The 23,972-nt window shown below is 38.2% G+C and overlaps 2 protein-coding genes across 4 annotated transcripts in view; both read left to right on the top strand.

Annotated features, from left to right (window-relative positions):
* Positions 1 to 1,048: 1,048 nt before the first annotated feature.
* Positions 1,049 to 9,392, top strand: si:ch211-262h13.5 (uncharacterized protein LOC571127 homolog). The gene is made up of 7 exons (XM_042007055.1): positions 1,049 to 1,331; positions 2,305 to 2,415; positions 3,212 to 3,299; positions 3,998 to 4,164; positions 4,943 to 5,050; positions 5,705 to 5,791; positions 6,252 to 9,392. Exons 1-7 carry the CDS (start codon positions 1,074 to 1,076, stop codon positions 6,723 to 6,725), a joined length of 1,293 nt encoding a protein of 430 aa, XP_041862989.1. The 5' UTR covers positions 1,049 to 1,073; the 3' UTR covers positions 6,726 to 9,392.
* A 1,335-nt stretch (positions 9,393 to 10,727) lies between these two features.
* Positions 10,728 to 23,972, top strand: part of LOC121653511 (G-protein-signaling modulator 2-like) — a 28,802-nt gene continuing 15,557 nt past the window's right edge. For 2 of the 3 annotated variants that reach the window (XM_042007051.1, XM_042007050.1), the window contains exons 1-2: positions 10,728 to 10,969; positions 17,877 to 17,970. In XM_042007051.1, the coding sequence (XP_041862985.1) occupies positions 17,906 to 17,970 (65 nt within the window). In that variant the 5' untranslated portion in view covers positions 10,728 to 10,969; positions 17,877 to 17,905. The remainder of the gene's footprint in view (positions 10,970 to 17,876; positions 17,971 to 23,972) is intronic. The other variant, XM_042007052.1, reaches the window with a different exon arrangement.

The raw sequence follows: 23,972 nt of genomic DNA, 5'->3' as shown, positions 1-23,972 counted from the left end.
ACTTTGTTATGAACTGTGCATCCAATCTGACAGCTAAAATAGTGTGAACCCTAAACACTACAGTTAACTGCTTTAAAATAAGTAGACAAACAATGAGCTTTCCAGTTAATAAACATTAACATAATTCAACTCTGTAAACAGTTGTTTAGAGCAGCTAAAATAATTACCATTGCTCAATTACCACAGTGAAGGAAATCCAGTCACTGGGACTCTCTCTCTCTCTCTCTCTCTCTCTCTCTCTCTCTCTCTCTCTGTGTGGGTGTCTCTCTCTCTCTCTCTCTTTCTCTCTCTCTCTCTCTGTAGGTGTGTCTCTCTCTCTCTCTGTCTCTCTCTCTGTCTCTGCTCTCTCTCTCTCTGTGGGTGTGTTTCTCTCTCTCTCTTTCTCTCTCTCTCTCTCTGTAGGTGTGTCTCTCTCTCTCTGTGTCTCTCTCTCTCTCTCTCTCTGTCTCTGCTCTCTCTCTCTCTGTGGGTGTCTCTCTCTCTCTCTCTGTCTCTCTCTCTCTCTCTCTCTCTCTGTCTCTGTCTGTCTCTCTCTGAGGCAGGAATCACCGAGTTCAGAGTTACAGAGTTACAGTTTTAAGAGAAAAGCAAGACTAATGCTGACATAACTAACTGGATATTGGTGTATCATTAACCCAGTTCTGCCAACTGGATTTCCTCTTAGTATGTCATACAAGACAAACAGTGGCCCCTATTGGTCAATAGGATACATTACAGGCACAAAAACTGGATCTCATTTCAAAGTATTTGGTTTCCCTGAAATGTCACCAGGTATCTAAGGTACTTAAATACACCACATACGGTACCACATATGGTACACTTCTTGATCTCCCACTCTTAAGCAATCTTAAATCTGCAGTATGCAACGTGAACAATGGATGACAGTTTTAACATTCACACGTTTATGTTTCTGGGGTTGAATGAACTGCTGGCACATTCATTCACAAATATCAGCTATCTCTGCTACCAAAAACACTTTGTCCTTGGCTTCATTTCAACATCCCTGTCCTGTTTTGATTCCAAAAGTCACTGCCTGGATTAAAGACAAACACAAGAGAACAAACTTCACTTTTATGCAGCTCTATCTGGAAGCTTTTACTCAAACCTTTCCCATCATGGACATCTGCACCTTTTTACTGCTATCTCTACTCACTCTGAGTGCATACGGGGGAGATTTTGTACTGATGCCTATCGAACTTGCTCCTATCCCATGTAATGACAAAGCAGTGATGAAGCTGTCACGTCTGGCTGTAACCTACATCAACGAGGATCGCACTGAAGGCTATAAGTTTGCCCTCAACCGTATTACAAATGTCCACCTGCATGCTCAGGTCAGTACAGAAACAAAGTCTTGATGGGAAAGCTGCCCCAGTTTGCTACAAAACATTGAAAGTGGGTTATTTGTTCATATTCCTATCAGGTGGGAAAAGCTATTTTTCCTGCTGTTTGGTTTTAAATATGACTTTTGATATAAACCAGCTGTTGCAAGTCTAACACGGCCAGACGTCGGCAGGACCCCACTTGAAAACATTTGTGTTTTTTAATAAATAAATAAAACTAAAAATAAAACTGTGACTTATATATGACTTTGTTATATTGTCACAATGTGATAACTCTCAGAAATTATAATGAAATTAAACTCAAGGACATTTTGTGGTATCTGTATCCAAGTTTACATTAAATCATTGCTAAGAAAAATAAAGGCAATTACATTACTGTGCAACCTCTGAGGAGTAAAAACAATAAATATTGTTCTCTGCACTTTGCGCTAAGCAACCATCAGCTCGTGTCACTTTTTATAAGCATATAGCGTTAAAATCAAAGTACATAGCTTTATGTCCTGAAAGGAGAGGCCATCCCCCTTTCACGCCTCATGAAATAATAGGCCTTTACCACAGCAGTGACTGTTAATAAAGTCCAGAGCAGTCCGGTGCATTGCTGCTGGGACAAACTGACTTTATTAAACTTATGCTGTCTGCTGCTGAAAGCTACTGTGGTCTGACTGCGAGATACATCACCTTTTAAGAGGCTCAGTTCAACATCCACTAAAGTGTTGGCATTTGTTTTTAGTGTTATGGCTTGGCTCAGTATTGTACAAAGTATTTTATGGAATTACACAAAGAGCTTCTATATTGTTCTTTATTGCATATCTGAACAACAGATGGTTGGACAGTTCCCACAGATCTAATCCTGAGATATCTGCTTGTATTCACATAATGTTGCAACTTCCTGCACAAACACTGGAGCATATGATTGTTTTTACATCTCTTTCCTTTATGATTTCTCCTACACTGTGAATGGCAGGGCCCAGCAGGCAATGTGTATTACCTGGATCTGGATGTCCTGGAGACCAAGTGTCACACAGGCAGCCCAAAACCATGGAAACGTTGTGACATCAGACCATTCATGGACACAGTAGGACACATATGCATAAACAACCAAACAAACATTTCTACTTGTAACATATCTGTATTGCAGTAAAGTTTGCCCCACCCTGTAAAAGAAGATTTTATTAAATTAACTTTCCAACTTTTAGGCACCTTGACTAGGAATTTATGTAGTGTCATGGTTGAGTTAGTTGTTTTTTTTTGTTGTTTTTTTTTTACAGATTGTAAGGTTTCAAAGAAGCAAACTGTGGGAAGTCAGGTTTTTGGAAGCATACAATTTGTAGGCTTTCTAATATTTAGTTTACTGCATGAGCATAATTCGTGCAACTTAATTTTAATTTGCACCAAAAACAGCATTTTGACCGAACAAAAACAACATCTTTACTCCAAAGACCTAGGTCCTCCCATTGGCAGATTTAATTAAAATAGACCCATAAGAAGAATATCAGCAATAGAGCAATAATTCTTAATCAGTAGGCCATGTGTTATTTTAAAAAAGTTAAGCATTATTTGTCTTTCTGTCAAATAAAAAAATGCATGTTAATGAAAAACTTTATCATAGCAACGATTCTTGCTCTGCTGCAATCCTGTAAAATTTAACAAAGCAGAAAAGTCTCACAACAATGTTACAATATACAGTATCATTAAGCCCAGACAGTGTTTTCCAGAAACTTTCCAGAAACTTTAGACATTCGGTTTCACTTTAATGAATTAAAAAGATGGAAATAATTGGTAAAATATTTCAAAATATTATTGTAAAGTAGTTGTGATTGTGCACAATCTGCAAGAACCAACATTAATTTTGTGTATTTTATCATTTTTAGCAAATCTCTGGCAACTGCAACACCACCATTCTGCACACACCAGAGGGCTATTCCTACCTGTACAGCTACGACTGTGCTTTAGTGCCAGGTAATACAGTTATGCTAATGGCTTCACACATCAGTTTAACCTCTTGAATACCTCTGGGTCCTGGAGACAACATTGGATTGCAGGGGGTATTGGTTGTATTAAAAAGGTTGACGCATTTGTATCTAAAGGCAGGTATTTCTCCAGATAAAATATTATAATACAAAAATTAGCAGTAACAAAGAGTAAATTACTGTATCAAATAAGGAAAAAATAAAATGTACCAGTGAATAAGCATGTCTCACTGTGCAGTTTCTGCATGCACAAATAGCTAATATAATTAATAAGAACTCAATGGCACAGCTAAATGATACTTAAATAAGTAGTCATTAGTTACACATGCAACAAATCAAATGTTGTCCATGATATTATATCTGTTAATTTTAGTTTGATCTCAATACATTGTTTTAAACTGTATGCTTGTTTTTCTCTTACTTTATGGCCAACACAATTTTTCTAATCCTTCTTGTGGTTTAAGCCTTGTCTCTGATGAAATTTCAACAGCTAAATTCTAATCATTTACACAAGTCACTAAACTGAACTCTTTCACCTTGTACCTCAGACTGAGGGTCTAATCAATGCAAATAAAATGTTCTTTAGAGGTGCAAAGGTTCCACATGCTTGAACATAATCCACATCAGATGTCATAGATGCCATACAATCTCTGCACAGGTTTACTAAATTACTTTCGGTCCATGTAGATCCTCCAAAGAAGCTCCAACAGACCTGTCCAACATGTCCGCTCCTGCTTCACGTAGACAGCCCAGAGGCCATGGCTGCTGCCCAGATCACGCTAGCAGCCTATAAGATGCAGTCCACTTTGGGTGCAGGCCTTGGAGTGAAAAAGATCACCAGAGTTGCCTCACAGGTACAAGCATGCAAGAAACAAAGCTCCAGGGCTGATTTCACTGCTCAACAATGTGTTGAAAGGAAAACTGCAGTCAAGACTAACCTCTGGGTTCACATGAGCAGATAATGTGTTGCATTTTACGCTTATATAGTACAGATAAAAATCATTATTAAATCCTTCAATTTAAACCATAAATGGGTTTTTATAGATAAAAGACATGCTGTGGACAACCTATTTTACTGGACTACTTTTACTGGACCCTTGCTGCTGTAACAGGACTATTTTTGTTGCAGTATCATCTACTACTGGAGTACAATATGGCTGAAAAGATTAACTGCATTGGCAACTAGTCAGAAATAAGTGTTTACTGAATCTACAGTTATGATTGTAGCCTGGATACATCATTTTACATCAGCTTGTCAATTGTGTATAACATGTGGAGGTACTTGGAAGAGAGACTGCGTGAAATACATATTTATTTCTCACGTACCACCCATGAGCCGTCTGATACTAGTGGGTTAATTAATATAAGTTAATTCTAACAAAAGAGATGGGTTGCAAAGGATTACTGAAGATACTTCAGACCTTACTGCTTTTCCTGTTTATGTTTAGGAAGCAAATGAGGATTGAAATTGTTTGTTTGGGGACTAAAGCTTAGTCTTTTATTGCCACTCTTTGCTAATGACAGGAGGATGGCCATTATAGGACAGTGAAGCACCAAATTATGCAGTGTTTGTGGATATATTTGTGCAATCTGCTTTTTTGTTGTTTTTATTTATTTATTTTTCTATTGCAGGATGTGCCAGTTAAGGCGATCTTTGTTGAGTACACAGTCCAAGAGTGTCCAGAGGGAATTACAGAGAGAGGGACCTGCCAGCGCCTGACACTTAAATCTGACACAGAGGTACTTAAGCTGTATTTAACCAGACATATTGCTCACACTCTTAGTGGTCACTTTAATTTGTACATCTGTACAAATTAATGCAATCCCTTTTTTTTCTCTCTCTCTCTCTCTCAAAAATGGTTATATTGTAATGAGAAAATACTGTTGGAAGTGTCCATACAGTATTTAGTGACTATTATTACAGCCACGGTGCTGGAATTGACTTTTGAAGCCTTATGTATGTAAACTAAAGGGGGGAAATGTAGAAAGTTCACTATAAAGTTGAAAACAACATTATTCTACCTGAAAACAAACAAATAAAAAGACTCATACATGAAAAATAGAGTATTATAAATGTTTGGAGAGGTAGAATTCATAGCAGACCTCTGTGGATTGTATAATGAAGTGGCCACTAAGTGTTTGTAAATGTAAATTTCTTAATTAGTGTACAACTGAAAAACATGCTGACAATGTAATGCTAATTAATGTTGCAGAAACTCTGAAATACCTTTGATTAGCTGAACTAAAGCAACATTTTATTAATGTAACTTCAATTCATTTAGAAATGGCACCACTAAAAGACTTCAGTAATTATTTCCCTTTTTTGATAAATTTGACAGGATTTTGTTGCATCCAAAACTAAATAATAAAATGTTTCATTCTTCTTTTCCTCAGACTGCCGGTTTCTGTACAGGATCTGTGCACGGAGACATCAACAATAATCCTGATGTTCAGGTGTCCTGTGAGATGTTTAAAATACAGGTACATACTCCAAATCAGGGAAATATCTCAAACACCTCCATACAAGAACTTTTATGTAAAATAATAAAAAATAAATAAATAAAAAATCCTACGTTGTAACAAATGTTCTTTCGTTCTTGATAAAAGCAAGAGACAGAATTATGTAACTATTAATTTACAGGGTGAACAACAAGAAAAAAATCAACTACTTTAATAAATGTGTATCAAGAAGCAAGTAAGGGGAAAAACTTTACTAAATTGAACAGAAAATGCAAACCTGAGTTGGATGTGTAAAAACAGATTTCCAGGCCTGAACATGTCTATGATAAATTTTATGTTTCTGTGCTTGCCTTTTTTTTTTTTTTTTTTTTTTTTTAGAGCTGTGGTGTAAAATGTAATATTGCATTGCTGATATTCTTTTTGCTGCAGCTTGACTTTGCTGAGTTATAATTTCAGTGCAATGTTGCTCATTTGTCTGCAGAATGTGGATGTGTTCCAACCAGTGCAGCCACAAGGTCACAACCTCCCCCAAGATCCTATGATCCCAACCCTCCAAATCCTCCCCCAGGACCCAGGAATTAGACCGCAGCCTGTCCCCTCTGACCTGCCACCACCCACTAAGGCTCAGCCAGTACCCTCAGACCCAGCAGTTGCAGTAAACCCATCTGTCCCACTCACCTCTTCTTCCAGCGAGTCTGATGAATGTCTTAGACACCCCCAACAACACCAAGTGATTACAGGATCTTCTGAGTCATCCTCAGAAGAAATTGGTGGCCCCGTGGCTCTTCGTCCACCCTTGAACTTCCGCTACCAGAGGCGTATTCGGAAAACAAGGCAGACGTTGATGGAACCTTCACCCTCTTCCTCCTACCACCCAATATTCCTGTCAGATTTTCCTAATGGGCCTTCTCCTTTCCGCTCCTGTCCTGGACCAGCTCGATATGCTACAGTGTAACCAGGGCTGTTCTGCCCTGAAATCCATTTGCTCATGTATGATTAAGACCCTGATCCCTGACCCTGATTAACTGATCAGCTCCTTGTCACTGCAGGCTTATACTAATTTGTGCTGATGAGAGGAATTCACTGGCTCTGAAGCCGCCTCTGCAATTCGGATGTTAAATCAGCTCAGACATGTATTTGGAAATAGCTTCAAACATGTTTTTTTTTTTTTTTTAATTCCAATAAATCCCTTGTGAACTACTTGAAGGTAGTACCTACTGTAGTGCTGAAATTGGTGGTAAATTTTTTTAGAGATTAATATTTCAGCTATTAATCTATTCATTGTTATATAGAGCAAACAAAAAGTTCATCTGCAGCTATTTTTTTATAATCGCTTAAATGTACATGTCAGTTTACAGGTCCAATTTTATACTTGAGGGCTATTACAGCAAATCTTGACATCCTCTGCTTAAATTATTTAATTTTAGCTCCTGTTTCTTTAAAAGGTACTCTTTAGAAAGGCATACTAGAGAATGAAGAAGTAGGTATTCCTATTATTAAAAGAAAATAAAAACTTTTAAACAACTTATAGACATGTATCAATGTCCTCCCTTTCTGTAATTTCTTAACACTAGAAGAACTGTGTGTTCATCTTCAGTATTTCTCTACACTGTTACAACCCAATGCTGCTGACTCCCCAGTTTAATCTAATTTCTATTGTGCGTTTGACATTTTTGGGCTCAAGTTTTTGGTAACAAGATGTGTAAACAATGGCAGCAAGTGAGCATGAAAACAGAAAGAATAAAGAAATCTCTACAAATAACTGTTACATTTACCATAACCTGTCTTTAGAAAGAAAACCCACATAAAACCTGCAAATGAAGCAACTTCCCAGTACATTATGTTGTCATGTGCTTCATCAGCGTCAGTAGACTAGGTTTTATTTCTGTGACTCACTGCTTGTTTTGTTATGACTACATCTGACTTCCTGGAAACTCTGAGTTTGCAGTCACTGACTGGGAAAACTACAGAAAATGTCACAAGAAGTCATATTTGCATGTTGTAGCTCAAGTAAGGTTTTCACAAGTCAGCTGATGTATACAATGTTTTGATCAAAAAAGTCCAGTGCTTGTGCTGGGCTGGTGATGCAGAAAACCACAGTGCAGGGAAACAGTTTATCAGTTTGTTTGTTTTGTTTTCCCAACAAATTAATGCCTTAACATCACCAGTCTAGTTTATAAATGCATGACTGATTGTTATTTTCAAATGCTGAACTGTATCTCTGAATGGCACTGTCCTCAGACCTGGTGCCGGTGTAGCACTTGTTTTTTGTGGCTTTGGCAACTGAAACAGACAGGAGTGATTCCAAATTAAACCAGCTGCTCTAGAGGAACTGTTTTGGTGGGAAAACCTCAAACCACAGGCTTACATAATACACATTTCTTAAACAGTGATGTCACATAGCAAAAGAAAACTAGTCTGATCTTGAAACAAGGTGTATTCAGTACCTTTGTCTTTGTATGAAACTATTTGTTGACACACTGAAGGAAAAATGGTTGACCACATGAGTCAGCATTTCTTTTGTGACCCACATTTAACTTACAGCATTGACACAGGACACGTCTGGTTAATTAAGCTGAACCACTGGTGTTTAAATGGGCCAGGTGTCAGGTTGGTTTGTTGACCAAAACTTTTAAGGGCTAGAGGAAATTACAAGTAGTGTTCATACTGAGTGCTAGCTCAGTCACCTACAATACAGACTATGTATCAGTGTTATGTGAACTGAGGTAATCTTTTATTGTTCCACTTTAAAAGAGACAAATCATTTTACAGTTTCGCATTATCTAATCACATAAATTCCTTACAACCAGATTAGTACTCTTTAGCTTCAAACCACCTACAGTGCAGAAGCAAAAGACAGTTATAGATAAGACATGACTGCATTTTCCAAATGCATATGGTTGAAATGTCAAGAAAGCATGCATATCCACAAAAAGCTGACCACTTTTACAAGATTTTAGTGTATGGCTAAAAATATGTATTGTAAGTTTATATGATCACAACAAAGTCTTATATCTAATTGTTAAAATCAAGTAAAGACAATCTGCCATGGAATGCTGCTAATTCATGTTATATATTCCAACAATAGTTTCTTGATACTAGTGAGTTACTGTATTTGAATTTGCAAAATTGAAAGCTTACCAGGATCATCCACAGGGCACAGTTTTAAATTAATATTTCTTAAGAAATAATAATAAAAAAAAAGATTCCAGAATTTGCTATTCAAACCAAGATTATCCTCTTTGACTTGAGTTGTGCCTGAAATCACACACTCACAAATCTCCACTGACTGCTTAGGGTGTTGTATGTAGAGGATTAACTCAGGGACTCGTTTTAATGAAGAAAATGCTTTTGGACATTACTTTGGTCATGTTCCCTGCAACATTTATGATATGACTGTGTTCGCACAATTTCACACAGCAGGGGCCTTTTCTACAAAGCAAGAGGTTTAGCGAGGTAACTTCAGGATCAACTCTGGGTTTTCACCGCTATAAAGCTAGTTTATTTCTTGCCAGGGTGTACCACTGTAGCAACTTATGCTGGAAATTGGTGCTTCTGTAGTTCATAAAGCAGTCTGGAAATAATAATTTAATATGAATTCCAGAGAAAATAGATGTAAACATATAGATGTATCGTTTTCATTTTGCATGGGTTGGGAAAAGAATGCTGAGGTCCTGCTCGATGCTGATAGGTCCCTTGTACAACAGACATTGGAGAACAGATCTTTATTACATCCATTTGGTACTTCTTATTTGCCCGTTTTATTTGGTGTCCCTTCACTTTTATAGTTTTTGCTGAAGTTGAGAGGATTTGTGTGTGCTTGGAATGTCACCACAATCTCCCAAGAGGACATAAGGGAAAACAAGCCAACAGAAACATGTTTCTCATGTAGAATTAAGAATACTGTATGCTGATTTAACTTTATCCATGTGGAAAATTGCTATGTGATTTGTGTAAACCCTTTTTAGAGCTTAGAGGATTTGCAGACTAAAAATCACCATAAAACTGTTGGATCTGTGTGATATCTTTTCAAATAGATAATGAAAATTTGTCATAAAATAGAATCAAATGCCCATGCACACCTTCATTGGATGTGTATTTTGGTCAAACATGCTAAATAGTTTAGGCTTTTGAAATATAGTTTACAATGTTTAAAATATGGGTAACATATCTAAATCGATCAGTTGACACAATGACATAGCAGTAACTGTATGTTGGTAAGTCCAGCATAGGAGCTTATTGTATTCTGACTAGACTGTGTGATACACAGTCCAATCTTTCGCCAGGACATTGATCCTGTTTCCACAAAGCTTCCAGGTGTACCAGACATAGTATTACATATATGTAAATGTAGCTGTGACAATTTTTTTTCCTCTGGTTTGCTCAAGATTTAAAATAGATATTTTTTCTGAAGTTGGAAATCATTTCACCATAATATTCACCTAACAGCCTTTGTTGGTATCATCATCTTTTTATTAAAGTTATAGCCCAAAACACCCCAAAAGAATGAACTCTGTATGTGAAAATATTTCAGGCATGTCTGAAAGACCTTTGTGACTGTATTCTGTTGTCTACTGTTGGTAAAATAGAATAAACAAAATTTAAGAAATGCTACTTACATTTTTAAATGCTGCTTTCACGTACCTTTTGTATTTTTATTTTTCTATTTATTTATTTTATAATTTTTTTTAGAACGTTTGTATATGTGTGTGTGCTTGTGTGTGCGTGTGTGTATTGTAGAAATAGGGTAGCAAAGATTAAGTAGAGCGGCAGAGGGCACGAGAGACCTTCAAATGTAGCTACAACCCGTGGTAATTGACTCTGAATCAATTGAGGCTGATCTCCAAGTATTACGGTATAAAACATGACTCAAGGCAGAAGTACATGCCTCCTCCTTTAACGTCATATTTAAAGCTTATTGTTTGGTCGCTTTACAAGAAATATCAACATTTCCCATGTGTCCTGAAGGCAGCAGCAGTTGTATCCTAATTGGACCCAGATTATGAGCGCGAGGAGGGGCCTCAACTTTTGCTTCCCGAGACAACGTAGACTTCTTCCTCCCAGATGGACAAGTGGATTGTAACTTCGCTGTAAACAACAGTGGGAACTGATTTAGTAGTTTGGAAGATTCTGTCTCGATTTCACTATTTTCTAAAGCTGAAGAGATGTTTATGGTTCATTCAAGAACTTCACTCTGAGGTAGGCGAAATCATTTTTTGACGTTATTGGTGTCCGTCTTGTCTGCTATAGTTTTACAAACATTGGTAACCTTCGAGAGAATTTGCTTTATTTGCTCTATGTAAACCGTTTGTACGATATTCTCACACTACCAAGTAGACAAACTTGTCCTGTCAGTGTCTACCGTTAGGACAGACAGGGGACGTGTCATGGCATGTTTGTGAAACTGACTCATTTTCACCTTTGTAGGACAAGCTTTCCCTGTCGTCTCCGTAAAGACTGTCACGAGACCAAACAGGGCTGAGAAAATTTATTTTAGTTTAAATCAGCCCTGCAAACTTGGTTTAAAAAGCACACTATTTAATGCATACTTTCCCTTTTATGGTTTAACGCACTCGAGTAATTTAGGCTCAGCGGTAATTACAGAGCAGACCTCCGTTATGGTGTTGCAGCTAGTTTTCCTCTCGAATTTGCTGTAACTTTTTTCCCCCCTTAGGTTGGTGGCTTTTCATAAGCTTTTTTTTCCGGAAAGGAAAATGTTTATTACTGTAGGACGTATCATTTAATTGAAGGGAGATGGGTTGGGCGTAATCATCTTGAAATAATTAAGGTTTCCAATATTTTAATAAGAGAGTATATGAATAAAATAAGTTATAGTTTCTATGCAAAAACTGTGAAGAGGGCATTTCTTGTTCTTGGAATTTTACACGTAGTTTTTATATACAAAGCATTGGGTTACTGACATTACTAGAGATTCTGTATATTTCTCAAAGTGTTGGCAAAAACAACAACAAAAAACAAACAAATAAGTAAACAAACAAACGAACAAAAACACTTTCCCATGTGTTTGTTGTATGGGAAAGATAAGCGTATTTTCAGCGAGTAAAAACGATTAAAAAAAAATTAATCTGCATTTGTTATTGTAGGTTTAGTTGAAAGCAAACGTTTAAGCCATTTTAGTTCCTGCAGGACAACACCTTATATTTGAGTTTGTCATTTTTCTCTTGATGTGGTATTTCACATTAAAGAGATCAAATCTGTTTTCAGTTCACTCTAAAAGTGCAAGCAAAACTAAGTGTATTCAGATGAAATGAGTAGTTTTGTTTTTATGCTGCCAAAGTTCCTGTTATTTTGTTGTAGAAATTCTCGCTAACCTGCTGACACTACATTCTTGGAAGTGAGAATAAATCGTGGAAATGTAACAATACAGTTACGTATAACATGCTTAAAGTGAACTGAATTATTTACATTTTCTGCCTATTTTTTCACAGTTGGGGAAAAATAGTGAACACATGCTGGAGGATCAGAAAGCTACTAGTTTACAGTTACTACAAAGACCAAGGAGAAATGTTACCAACTTTAAACTTTTTACATTAGAAACTATGCTAACTTATGGGGATTTTTGTGGCCTACACTGTATAGAGTTCACAAAGAATGACGTAATTGAATTGCAAAATCTCCAGTCAATTCTTTGTGTGTAAGCACTGCAGTCAGTCAATGAGATCATTCTCAGACAGGAGGGAGGCAAACAAGTCAAGTACAGCTCAGTGCAATGGTATGTGCTAAAGAGATAAATCTAAAAAGTAGTACTAAAGGCTAAAACAGGTCCATTTAATATTAAATATATAGTTTTAACTGTTGGTGGAAATTGACATGCATAGCATTAAGCATTCCTTTACTGTCTCCACTGACTGGTGAGGATGGTCTCAGAATTTTAGGCTATGTTTACACTGCAGGTCTTAATGTTCAAATCCAATTTTTTAATATCAATGATTTTTTTTTTTTTTTTTGATTTTTTTTTTTTTTTTGCGTGGTCGTTTACATTATTATTTCAATGCGACCTTCATCCCACTGAAGTGTGAACGGTATGTGGCCTTGAAGTGACACGCATGCAGGGGGGTTAACACAACATCACGTGGTATTTATTCGCTATAATTAAGGGTGTGTCCTTTTGATTGACATGTATCCAATATCCACGGAAAGAAAGGAGAATGCAGCACAACCACGGTTTAAAGCTGGCTCACAGCGTGCCTTAGCTTTAGCACGCCAGCCTCCGTTAGCTGGTTAGCAACCATTAACTCCGGGTTAGCTCGGTTAGCTTTTAGCTACAGGCAGCTCGGAGTTTGATGGGTGTCAATCATCCACCCCCACCTTGACAGTCCCCCTCTCAGCCCCACCTCTTTGCCCATTTTTGGATTTTCCAGGAATGACCACACGCGTGACGCTTCCAAGATGCCAACTCTTTAGAAACCTACGCGTGACTTCACAGAGGCTCCTTCCATCCATTATATACAGTCTATGCTCTTAACTGATAAAAATATGCCTGCCTGATCAATGAAAGGAGACTGAGATAAAGGAAAGCACAAATGTTAACAATACCCTTTTGTGGAACAGTGGCTTCTATTTCTGTACAGTTGTATGTACAGACAATGCAGCCAAGTTCGTCTGTACAGAGCCCTGCACGGGTCCAATGTTATCAACCTGCACCCGCCCAAACCTGTTAGGATGATTACTAAACCTGACCTGACCAGACGATTTAGGATAAACACGACCCGACCCACACATTAACACATTCTATTTGTAAATAACCCCGTCCCCCCCTTCATTGCATTACTTTACATAATTTGTTTATATATTTAAAATGATGGTGTCGTTTTGTTGTAATTTTTGCCTGACGTTTGCCTGACTTCTGTGATGTCAAAGTTGGATGAAAAGCGACATGACCGTTCAGACTGAGGTCGCTTCCACACAGATCGGATACATATCCGATCTAGGACCACATATGAAAGTTGCCTTGGTCAGATTTTAACAAATCTGATTTGCACTGTTGAGATTGTCACAATAAAATCTAATATGAGTAGGGATGTCCCGATCCCAATATTTTCACTTCCGATCTGATCCGGATACCTGGATTTGAACATCTGCCGATACCAATTCCAATCCGATACCGCTTTTTTAAATAAGTGTTAATATAGTTCTATGGATATACTACATAACCGGGCCATCTAAAAATCATGCATCAAACTATGAAACAAATATTTCATTCCCCAAAAGGAAGAAATGCTCACACCATAAATAAAGATTTGTAACACTGCTGCTTTTTATTAGCTTTTAGCAGCAATTACAGGGTCACACTACCATTCAATGTGCAAAACAAAATGTAAACATTCATTACAAAATCCAACTAAAAAGTGCAATCATATAGACTGTAACTTCAATAGGTACCAAATATTATTAACTAAAACAGCAGTACCTCCTCTTTTAAAAGTGAATAGAACTGTTATCACAGATAGGCTATTACCCCTGCTATCAACTTAATTCATTTTAACATAAGGGGCAGATTCTGTTTTAGAAAGATGAGCATTTCAGCTTTCTCAGCTGTCAGCCTGTTTCTTCTTTCATCAATAATATTGGAGGCTGTGCTAAAAAGCCTCTCACTCTCCACACTTGTTGATGGTGCACAGAGATATTTAGCAGCAGCGGATGCTAGCAACGGCAGTCTGGATTGGTTGACTTTCCAGTACAACAGTGGACTGTCTGAACGCAGAATATTTGGCTCACTGAAGTAAGTCTGAACTTCAAAGCATGCAGTAGGGGTAGCTGACTCTGTAACAGCTGTGCATTCATCCAAGATTTCATTGAAAATGCTTTCAAGTCCACTACAGTATCCACCTTCGACCTTTGGAGTCTTCTTTGCAGGCTCTGAGGCTACTGACTCAGGTGACGTCCCCTCTGTCGGTCTTGAGGCTTCCATCTTTTTTAACTCCCCCAGTAATGCATTTTTTCCACGCCTTGAGGTTTCTGCATTAGTGAAGAACCTGGATAAAAATAAACATATGTAAGATTTCAAATTAATGTACCTTAACACACAAATGGGATATATAAAGTGAACTTAATAGACATCATACCTGTCCTTATATCTTGGATCTAGCAGTGTAGCAACAGAATATAATGGCTCAGATTCCACATCACTGAAACGTCTGTCCACAGCCTCAAGCAGGGTGGTTCATGGTCTTCACTCCCGCGTCTGCGGGGTCTTCTCGACAAAGCGCTCGTTTGAGCACACAGACAATGGGAATGACATCAGATGCACATGCAGATGAAGAGCTCACCTCCCTTGTCAGCTCCTCAAAAGGAGCTAGCACCATTACAGTTTTTTCAAGTAGGCTCCACTGGTTTGCGGTCAACATGGCTGGAAGGTCGTACTCCGCAGCATATGCACACAGAACCCGTTTTTGAGCGATAAGGCTCTGGATCATGTAAAATGTGCTGTTCCATCTTGTTCGTACATCTTGCTGAAGGCGCTTGACTGGCATATTCAGTTCCATCTGAATGTCCTCTAGGCGTGAATATGCAAGAGGGGAATGCTTGAAGTGACCCACTATTTTTCTGCCGGCAGACAATGCATCATTTATGCTACGCTGTGCTAGCAGTCCCTCGTTCACAACAAGTTGCAAGCTATGTGCAAAGCACCCCAAACTGGCCACTCCAAGGCGATCCATTGCTTTGACGACATTACTCGCGTTGTCTCGTAAAATGACGTGGACATGGCTCTTTTCAATCCTCCATGCTTCTAACATCTCCTACATTGCTATAGCATTAGCCTCCCCCGTGTGTGAACCACAGAACTTCTTTGCATGTAGCTCTGCTTTTTGCAGAGTAAAAGTTGAGTCAATCCACTGGGCTGTCAGACTGAGTAAAGACATTGGACACACGTCTGAGCTCCAAATGTCGGTTGTAAAACTAAATGTGGCAACGTTTTCTAAGCACTTTGAGATGAATTCGCACACTTGTTTGTATTTGTTTGGTATAGCCGTGTCAGAGATGAAATGTCGGGAAGGCAACTCGTACCGTGGCTAGGCCTGTCACGATAACAAATTTAGCTGTAGGATAAATTTTCTCAGAAATTATCGCGATAAACGATAATATTGCGCAAAGCGCTAATGTGTCATTTTGAGACCATTCTCAACTAATATAATGACATATGCCATAATAATGCAAGTACCCCTTTTGTAAAGGTCAATAAACTAAATAAATAAAAGCGCCTTTTTCACATACGCCGGGACACCGGCCCAAAAGTAATGCGACCCACTGGGAATCCTCCCAAACCTCTCGATTAGCCGGCATTGCTCTTAATGTGTATTTTGTCAAATACGCTAGTATATAGGCTGACTCTATTTGCGTAATGTGCCTGCGGATTACAGGGGTTATTACGGTAGACCAGGAAGTGGGGGCTTTGTACTGACGTCGTAAGCTAGAATGTGTGTGTTCTGCTTACATGTGGGGAGCAGCGAAATGATAAAAGAGGAGGTGCTTGCATCTATTATTTCTCCATTCGACTTATTTACATATTTTAGCATGAGAATCGGAGGTTTAGCGCGAGAGCGTGAGAAGCCACTTAAATGCGCAAGTCTCACGGCCATTGCGTGTTGGCAGCCCTGCAAAACAAATGCGGCTTACCGGCTCGTGCTGCAACATGCTGCAGTCAAGTATGACACCAGAGAGATCACTCCGCAACAAACCAGAGCGTTGAGTCGAAATACTCCATAGTGAAACCTATTGTCATACACAGTTTATGGTAAAGGGGGGACTAATAAAAATTATTGCGGCCGGCAAACTTATCGTGCTCTTATTTTCTTATCGTTCAATTAATTGACTTATTGCTTATCGCGACAGGCCTAACCGTGGCTCCATGTATTCCATTAATCGTCTAAACCCAACATTTTCCACAACGGAAATGGGCTGGTCATCCAGCAAAATGAATTCAGTCACTTTCTCTGTGATCATCTTAGCTTTGTTGCTCTCTGATGCAAGTTTCTCGCGCCTCTGTAATGTTTCCTGCAGCGTTTGTTGTTGTGGCGCGCTCTTCTTTTTTGCACTGGTTGTCTGAGTAAATTCTTCAAACTCCTTTCCGTGGTGCTTACGTAAATGTTTTATCAAGTTCGAAGTGTTGAAATCGGCTTTGCTACTCCGACCCCTGGAAACACTCTTTCTGCACAGGTTGCAATCCGCTGTTTTGCTTCCCGCATCAGGAAGCTTAAAGTAGGTCCACACTGCTGACATTGCAAGAGCGCTAGCTAGGTGCTACCTATGATGCGTTACCTACTCGTCATGTGACAGGTACTGCGGCCTTCTCGCCCACCAGCCCTTCTCTCCGTGTTTAGCAAAAGAAAGTTAGGCCAAATGAATCGGATCGGACATATTAAATTTTTGTTATCAGATGTCCAATCCTAGCATTTTGTACATTATCGGTCTGATACCGATGCTGAATATCGGATCGGCTCATCCCTAAATATGAGTCACAAATGGGCAAAAAAAAAAAAAAAAAAAAAAAAAAAAAAAATCTGAATTGAGCTGCAGTGTGAACGGAGGCACAGTGTGATGCATTCTGTACAGTATAGCAGATAAAAATCAACCAAATGGAGCAGTGCACACAAACATTCCTGGTGTTGAGTTGCAGTCCACGTGGTTTCAGTTTTGCACTTGCATTTATTTATTTGTTTAGTTACTTTATACAGCAGAATAACAGTGTTGCAGAGTACTGCTTCCCAGCACAAGCCAAATGTCCTCATTGGCATAAACAAAACATATTCTATGCATCTTATTTATTTTTTGATATTACAACTTTGTGAAGTATGAAAAATATAATTATTACAGTTAACAAAGGCTGGAAGTGATGGGTCATAGTAAAATTATGTCAACATATGCAGCAGTGAATATAATTAAGGTAAACAGCTTTGCTGATTCAAGTGTGTTCTTATAAAATAAGAGATACAAATACATGCATAGCCGTGTTCAGTCTGTCCTGATGAACATCACCTATGGATGTGTGCAGATTTCTTGTCAGTTTTTGGATTGTTTAACACTTTAAACTCCGCAGTTTGCAGGGATTTATAATGTGGCTTGTCCTCTGGCTGTGTTCACCCAGGCTCGTGTTAGGACTGCTGGGTTGTTGTCATGTATGGCGCCATTTCTCTTCAACATGCACAAGACAGGGAGCATTTACTTCATGTCCGTGAGAGGTAGGCTCTATGTGTGTAACTGGTGTGTAATATGTATGTATGTGTGTGTGTGTAACAATGTTTTTTTTTTTTTTATTTATTTTGTCTGTGACAGTAACATGACACCTTACTAGCTGACTGATGAGTGATTCTGACTGCAGGAGGTCCTTACTGTAAATATTTCAAAGGACTGAAATTGTGAGATGAAGCTGTTGTGTGTTAGGTAAATGAAATGTGTCAGCGTGTAGTCATTTTTAACACTGCAAACAAGTCCCATCAAGCCAAGGCATCAGCACCCTTCAGACTAGAAGTACTATTTAGTTTTGATTATGTATCTGCTTCTCTTGTTCTAATATCAACAAATTTTGCAAGTTGTAAACGGTAAGGTTGGGTTATGGTTGGGTTTTTTGTAACACTGCCCTCATCATGTAAAGATTTACCTGGCATATGGTCAAATGAATTGGTTGCTTCAGTGTCACATGGCTTGCACCATTGTTCGACAATCTAATGGCGAGAGGAGCATATTGCTTCTCCCTCCTTAGAGTGCACATTAATTAGTCCAGTCAAGGGATTGCTCTTGATTGTCAACAGTTTAGTTACGAGAAGCTTTGGAATGGAGATTGTGGTGGGAGGTGTGACTGTTTTTCTAACTCCCCTGTACCAAGACACTTATGTATCCCTGTGGAATTTGCATGAAGAAATTTAGACTATAATGAAAATTATTTTATTGATATGTATATAGTCATACAGGGAAAGTACTTTTGATAACTTAGTGGTAAAATATAATCTACTAAAGCTACATGATGCTGAATGACTAGTTCAGTGTTGAGCAAGTAGCCTTAGGATTCACTAGAGCCACTTGGCTATAATTAACACTGACGTCTGGACTAATTGGAAGTGACACACACCATCAGGTGGCTTATAGATGCAGGTTACCAGTGGCTAGAAAAACACTACCATTTACTAAACATGGCACCCTGTCCAACTGCTCTCACTTCAAATTATTTCTGCTTGGTAACAACCTGGAGTTAATCTGGATTCAACAGAACAAGAGGTCTTCCACGCTGGCACTTAAAACGTTAAGGTCGATGTGAATGCTGAGAGGATTAAGTCTTTTGTTTTGCTTTAACAACCTGTTAGCTGAGTGCACGTTGAAAAGACTGCAGATCTAAGGGAGTTTTCTCTATTCTTAAGAAATTTGGACACAGTGGGCGTGTACGTTATGTACAAGAAGGAAAAGAAGATAAAGGATGTTATGCAGAAAGAGTGGTGTTTCCTCCAGAGAGTGATTGAGAAGCTTGAAATGTCGGTCGTGTCAAGTTTCCTGCAGTGCATGAGAATGGGAAAAGGCAGTAGGTATGTCGGACTGTGTATTGTATTTGACCTCAGTATGACTGCGATTGCTGAATTTTCTCTTTAGATCATACAGAGCACATCGTCTAGACAAAATAATATTTTAAATGATACATTTATGGCAGATTCAGGGTAATCTGTCTCCACACTGTGTATAACAGCTATGCATGAATGGATTTGTTTTGCTATCCTATGAAATATTTCCTTGGCATCACTCACCTTTTCCTTTTATGCCAAGGTGTTAACAACTGGTATTGTCTCCTGGTGTGTTTTGTGTCTGTGTGGTTATCTTTCCTATGAAATGGAGACTTCATGTGAATGTGGGGACAGCAGTTCGGTCCCCATGGGTACAAAAGTTTTTTCCTCAGTATAAAGACTTGATTTTAGTGTCAAGGTTAGAATTAAGGCATAGTTGGGGTTAGGGTTAAGATTAGGCATTCAGTTGTGATGGTTAAGGTAAGGGTAAGAGGCCAGGGAATACACTGTGTCAATGGAGCGTTAGAACAACACACACCAGTCTGTGTTTGGTTTGTCATGGCAAATTGTAATCTTGAAAATAACATGTTGTTGGAGGAACTAGCACAGTCATTTTTAAGCAATTTTGTGGGTGTTTCCATTTCTGTCTGTGGACCGATTTAGTCCTGCAAGATGTAACCACAAGATTTTACAGGTGTGTAGTTGAGATCAAAAAGAAAAAAGATTGTGGTCTGCCCCATGAGTTATGAGTATTCAGCTAATCAGCTATAACAGATGTAAATATACTGGATTCCATAGAAGCTTTTAATGAGATCAGTTAGGATAAAAAGGGCAGGTGGAGAGCAAGAGGATGGTACAGTAAGTAGAAAATTGTAGTTTGGGCAGGACTGCTGAACGACCATACAAACCAGTTAATGTAAATCTTAGCTTTTTTAGTGTTTAGTGGGGATTTGCTGACCATTTAAAGACATTCCATGTAACTTTTCAACCTTAAAACTCTTCTTTCCTGATTTTTTTGACAGCACAATGCTTTCATTATGTACATTTCTGGAGCTGTCACTGCCCAGCAGCATCCTGAGGTTGAGGAACCACAATTGACAACATCTGGTTTCAAAATGCCACATACTGTTGTAGTTGAGTTTCACTTTATGCACCGAGTCACACTCTAGCAAATGGATATCAACACGCCAGCCAGGCACACCAGGCAAGTTGAGGTGAATCTGTTGAATTTTTTATTTTTTTTTTATTTTTTTCTTTAATAATTTCTATGTTTTGTTCACCTGCAGCCAGCATTTTGAGAGCCTGAAAACATGATATTGCCATGTTCCAGAGTGCGATGGCTGCCGGCAGGAATGATGTGCAGTATCTTTATGTCTTGCATCAGACTTCACCATGTCCCACACTGAGTACACAATGTTGTTTCTTCACTGTGTTGTGAAGAGGATGTGAAAAATCGTCCATTATTTTCATCAACTTGTGCGGTATTCTTTTCTGAAAAATTAACTCGAGTAGCTTTAGCGTTATCTCCAGCACAGAACAAGCATTCTTGACCAGTTTGTTCAGTCTGTTTAAGTCTCTGGCTCTGATGCTGATGCCCTAACAGATGGCTGCAAAGCTGATTGCACTTTCCTCAACAGACTTATAGATGATATGCAACACCTTGGTGCAGACATTGAATGATCTTAGCTTCCTTAAGAAGTAGAGTCTGCTCTGTCTCTTCTTGCAGAAGTATCTGTGTTGCATTCCCAGTCCAGTCTGTTGTCTAGCTATACTCCAAGGTACTTGTACTCTTCACTGCCTCAACCTCTTTTCCATTATGGAAACAGTATTTTTTTGCACTTGTTCCTCCTGAAGTCAACAATCATCTCTTTTGTTTCTATTTAAGATGAGGTCATTGATTCTGAAACATCTCACAAATTGACTGCCCAGGGGGTATTACAAGAAGTGTTTAGTTAGCTATGTTAACCTAGTCTAAATGGTGATCTTAGGTTTTCTGTTCCAAACTGGCTAATCTAGGTAAGTTAATACGGAAACATGTGCTGTGAACATAGCCTGGTAGGGAATAGGTTTTGCTCAGGCAGGGCCCCACATATTTCCAGCATAATGTTTTGAGGGAAAGTCACCATATGCGTGATCAAATCTCTCAGAACCAATTTAATTAAAAGAAAAGAATAGGAAACTCTGTTTTCAATACTTTTTTAAAATTTTAATTATTGTCTGGCAACGTACCCATTGCATGTTTTATTGCTTAAAAAGAGAAACACTTATGCATTGTCATCATTCACTGACAGGCTTTTCATTTTGGCCTATTTATCCATGAATTTTTTTTTACCTCTTCAATTTTATATATTCCATTTCCAGACCGCCTTTGCGATCTGGCACTGGAGGTGGAGTTTTTAAAGGTCCTTTGTAATCTTCTTGTCCCCTGCTCTGATGATGTAACCCCCAGGATACCCTCCATCATCGGGTGCTCCTGGCTGATGCTCACTGCGAGCCCCTTCACAGGGGTAAGGGGTTGTTGCGGTCACCACAAACCCGTCTTCCACCCCTCCACCATCTTCTTATTTGCTGTGAAATACACTTTTGCTGTGAGTCTACGGCAACATCTATGAAGTTTTTGACTACCAGGGGAAATTTGTCCAAACTCTTACCAGTCTGAAGAATGTTTTAATAGTTTTTTGCTTGGACCCAGGCATGCTTAGGGACGGTCAGGTTACATTCGATAATATATATATACATACATAGGCCTGTCGCAATAACAAATTTTGCTGTGTGATAAATTTTCTTAGAAATTATCGTGATAAACAATAATATTGCGCAAAGCAATAATGTTGTCATTTTGAGACCAACTAATATAATGACAATGCCATAATAATGCAAGTACACCCTTACAAAGATCAATAAACTTTCATTTCTAAAGAACATTTTACACTAAAAAAAAAAACAAAAACAATAATTAGAATGGACTCTCAGTCTCATTAACGATGAATGAAAACCAAACACAACCAAAAACAAAAAGTATGATAGAAAATAAAGTCTGCTCTGTAAATAAAACTGACCTTCAAAATATATAAAAATATTACACATGGAGTTCAGTCAGGGAAAACTGCCAGGTAGTACTTCTAAAAATGAGTTTATCTCAAAAACTAAAAGAGACAGATTAGGGGTGCCCTGATACAACTTTTTCACTTCCAATACAATACCGATATTGCAGCCTTCAGTATTGGCTGATACCGATATCAGTCCGATAAAGTATCACGAATCATACATATTTTTACTTATTGTGTAGTGTGGAATGTGAGAAAAGGCTTAATCAAATTATATTACTAAGAGAACAATAGTCAGCAACAGCAGGTATGGAAAAAGAAAAACAGACCCATTTATTAATAATCATTTGATCTTAGACTTAAGGATATTGAACAAGTAAATAATATAAATAAATAATACATTAAAAGACCCTGGAAAAAAAATAAAAGTTGGACAATATTGTGCATTGTCCAACTGTTCAAAGTTAAGAGTCCACAGTTTCAATTTCACTGACTCCCCAAAACAATGTGGTCATTGCACTTAGTCTTCACAAAAAATAGTGTCAACAAAATAAACGTATCACAAGAGTGGAAAACAAATAATAATCAGTCAGACAACTGAAAGGATGACTAACCTTCTTACTTCTGTATTTCCACTTTCTGCAGTCTGAGGACGATGTGGGGATTCTTTTTTTAAGACGATAATCATTTCGGCATACTGACATGTCAGCCTGCTCCTGTGCTCTTCAGTGATATTTGATGCTGTGCTTCTTGAGCCTCTCGCTTCTTTTTTGTGATGCTGCTTCAATTGTGCGATGATGTTTGATGTATTAAACTTCCCCAGTTCTCTTCCACCTTGAGAAACTTGAACGTAGGGTGGAATGGACTCTTTATATCGGAGTGCTTATGTCGGAGATTTTTGATGGAGGTCGATATAATCAGATACTTTTTTTTGGCTGATATCGAACCTATTTCTGATATCAGTATCAGATTGGAACACTCCTAAGACAGACCATTGCAATAGCTTCTGTAGTATGAAGAATTTTCTTTTTGTGCATTTAGAAATGTTTTGGATAACTAAGTTTTGTGTGTTTATTTTGCAAAATGTTATGAAGAATTTTCAGATTTTTGAATATTTTTTTTTATATTTATGGCATAATTTCAATGCTTTTATAAGTTATTATTGTCCATTGACCTTCATAATCTTTTAGCTTAAGGTGTACAGATCATAGAAATATAAAGCACTTGAGGATACTCCAAGAAATGACACAGCTATGAACAAAAAAACCAGAATAGGCCCAGGCGGACCATTTCTATTGCAGTTTTTAAAGGGTTAAAAAGCACTGCTCTCCACATCACTTTAGCTTTCTGCTTACTTTCTTATTGCAAAAGGTTTTTCATTAAATAAAATAAATTAAATTAAATGGAAACACTTTATTCATCATTAAGACATCATTAAGTATCAAGCCATGGAAAATATGAAGCATTTGCAAGGCTTCTGCTCTGCTGTAATAAAATCCTGATTTTATAAGCGCAGCATTATTTGACAAACTACCAAGATAAGTTGCAGCCAAAATCACTGTGCTGCACAATGTACAAAAACTTCCAAGAGTGAAACTCAGAAATGGTAGAATGTCTAGAATGTAATAAACTTGAGTTAGCAGCCAG

The sequence above is a fragment of the Melanotaenia boesemani genome, chromosome 14 (genome assembly GCF_017639745.1).
Source record: "Melanotaenia boesemani isolate fMelBoe1 chromosome 14, fMelBoe1.pri, whole genome shotgun sequence".
NCBI lineage: Eukaryota > Metazoa > Chordata > Actinopteri > Atheriniformes > Melanotaeniidae > Melanotaenia > Melanotaenia boesemani.
The sequence above is the reverse complement of the archived record's forward strand: the minus strand, read 5'-3'. Positions and strand labels throughout refer to the sequence as shown.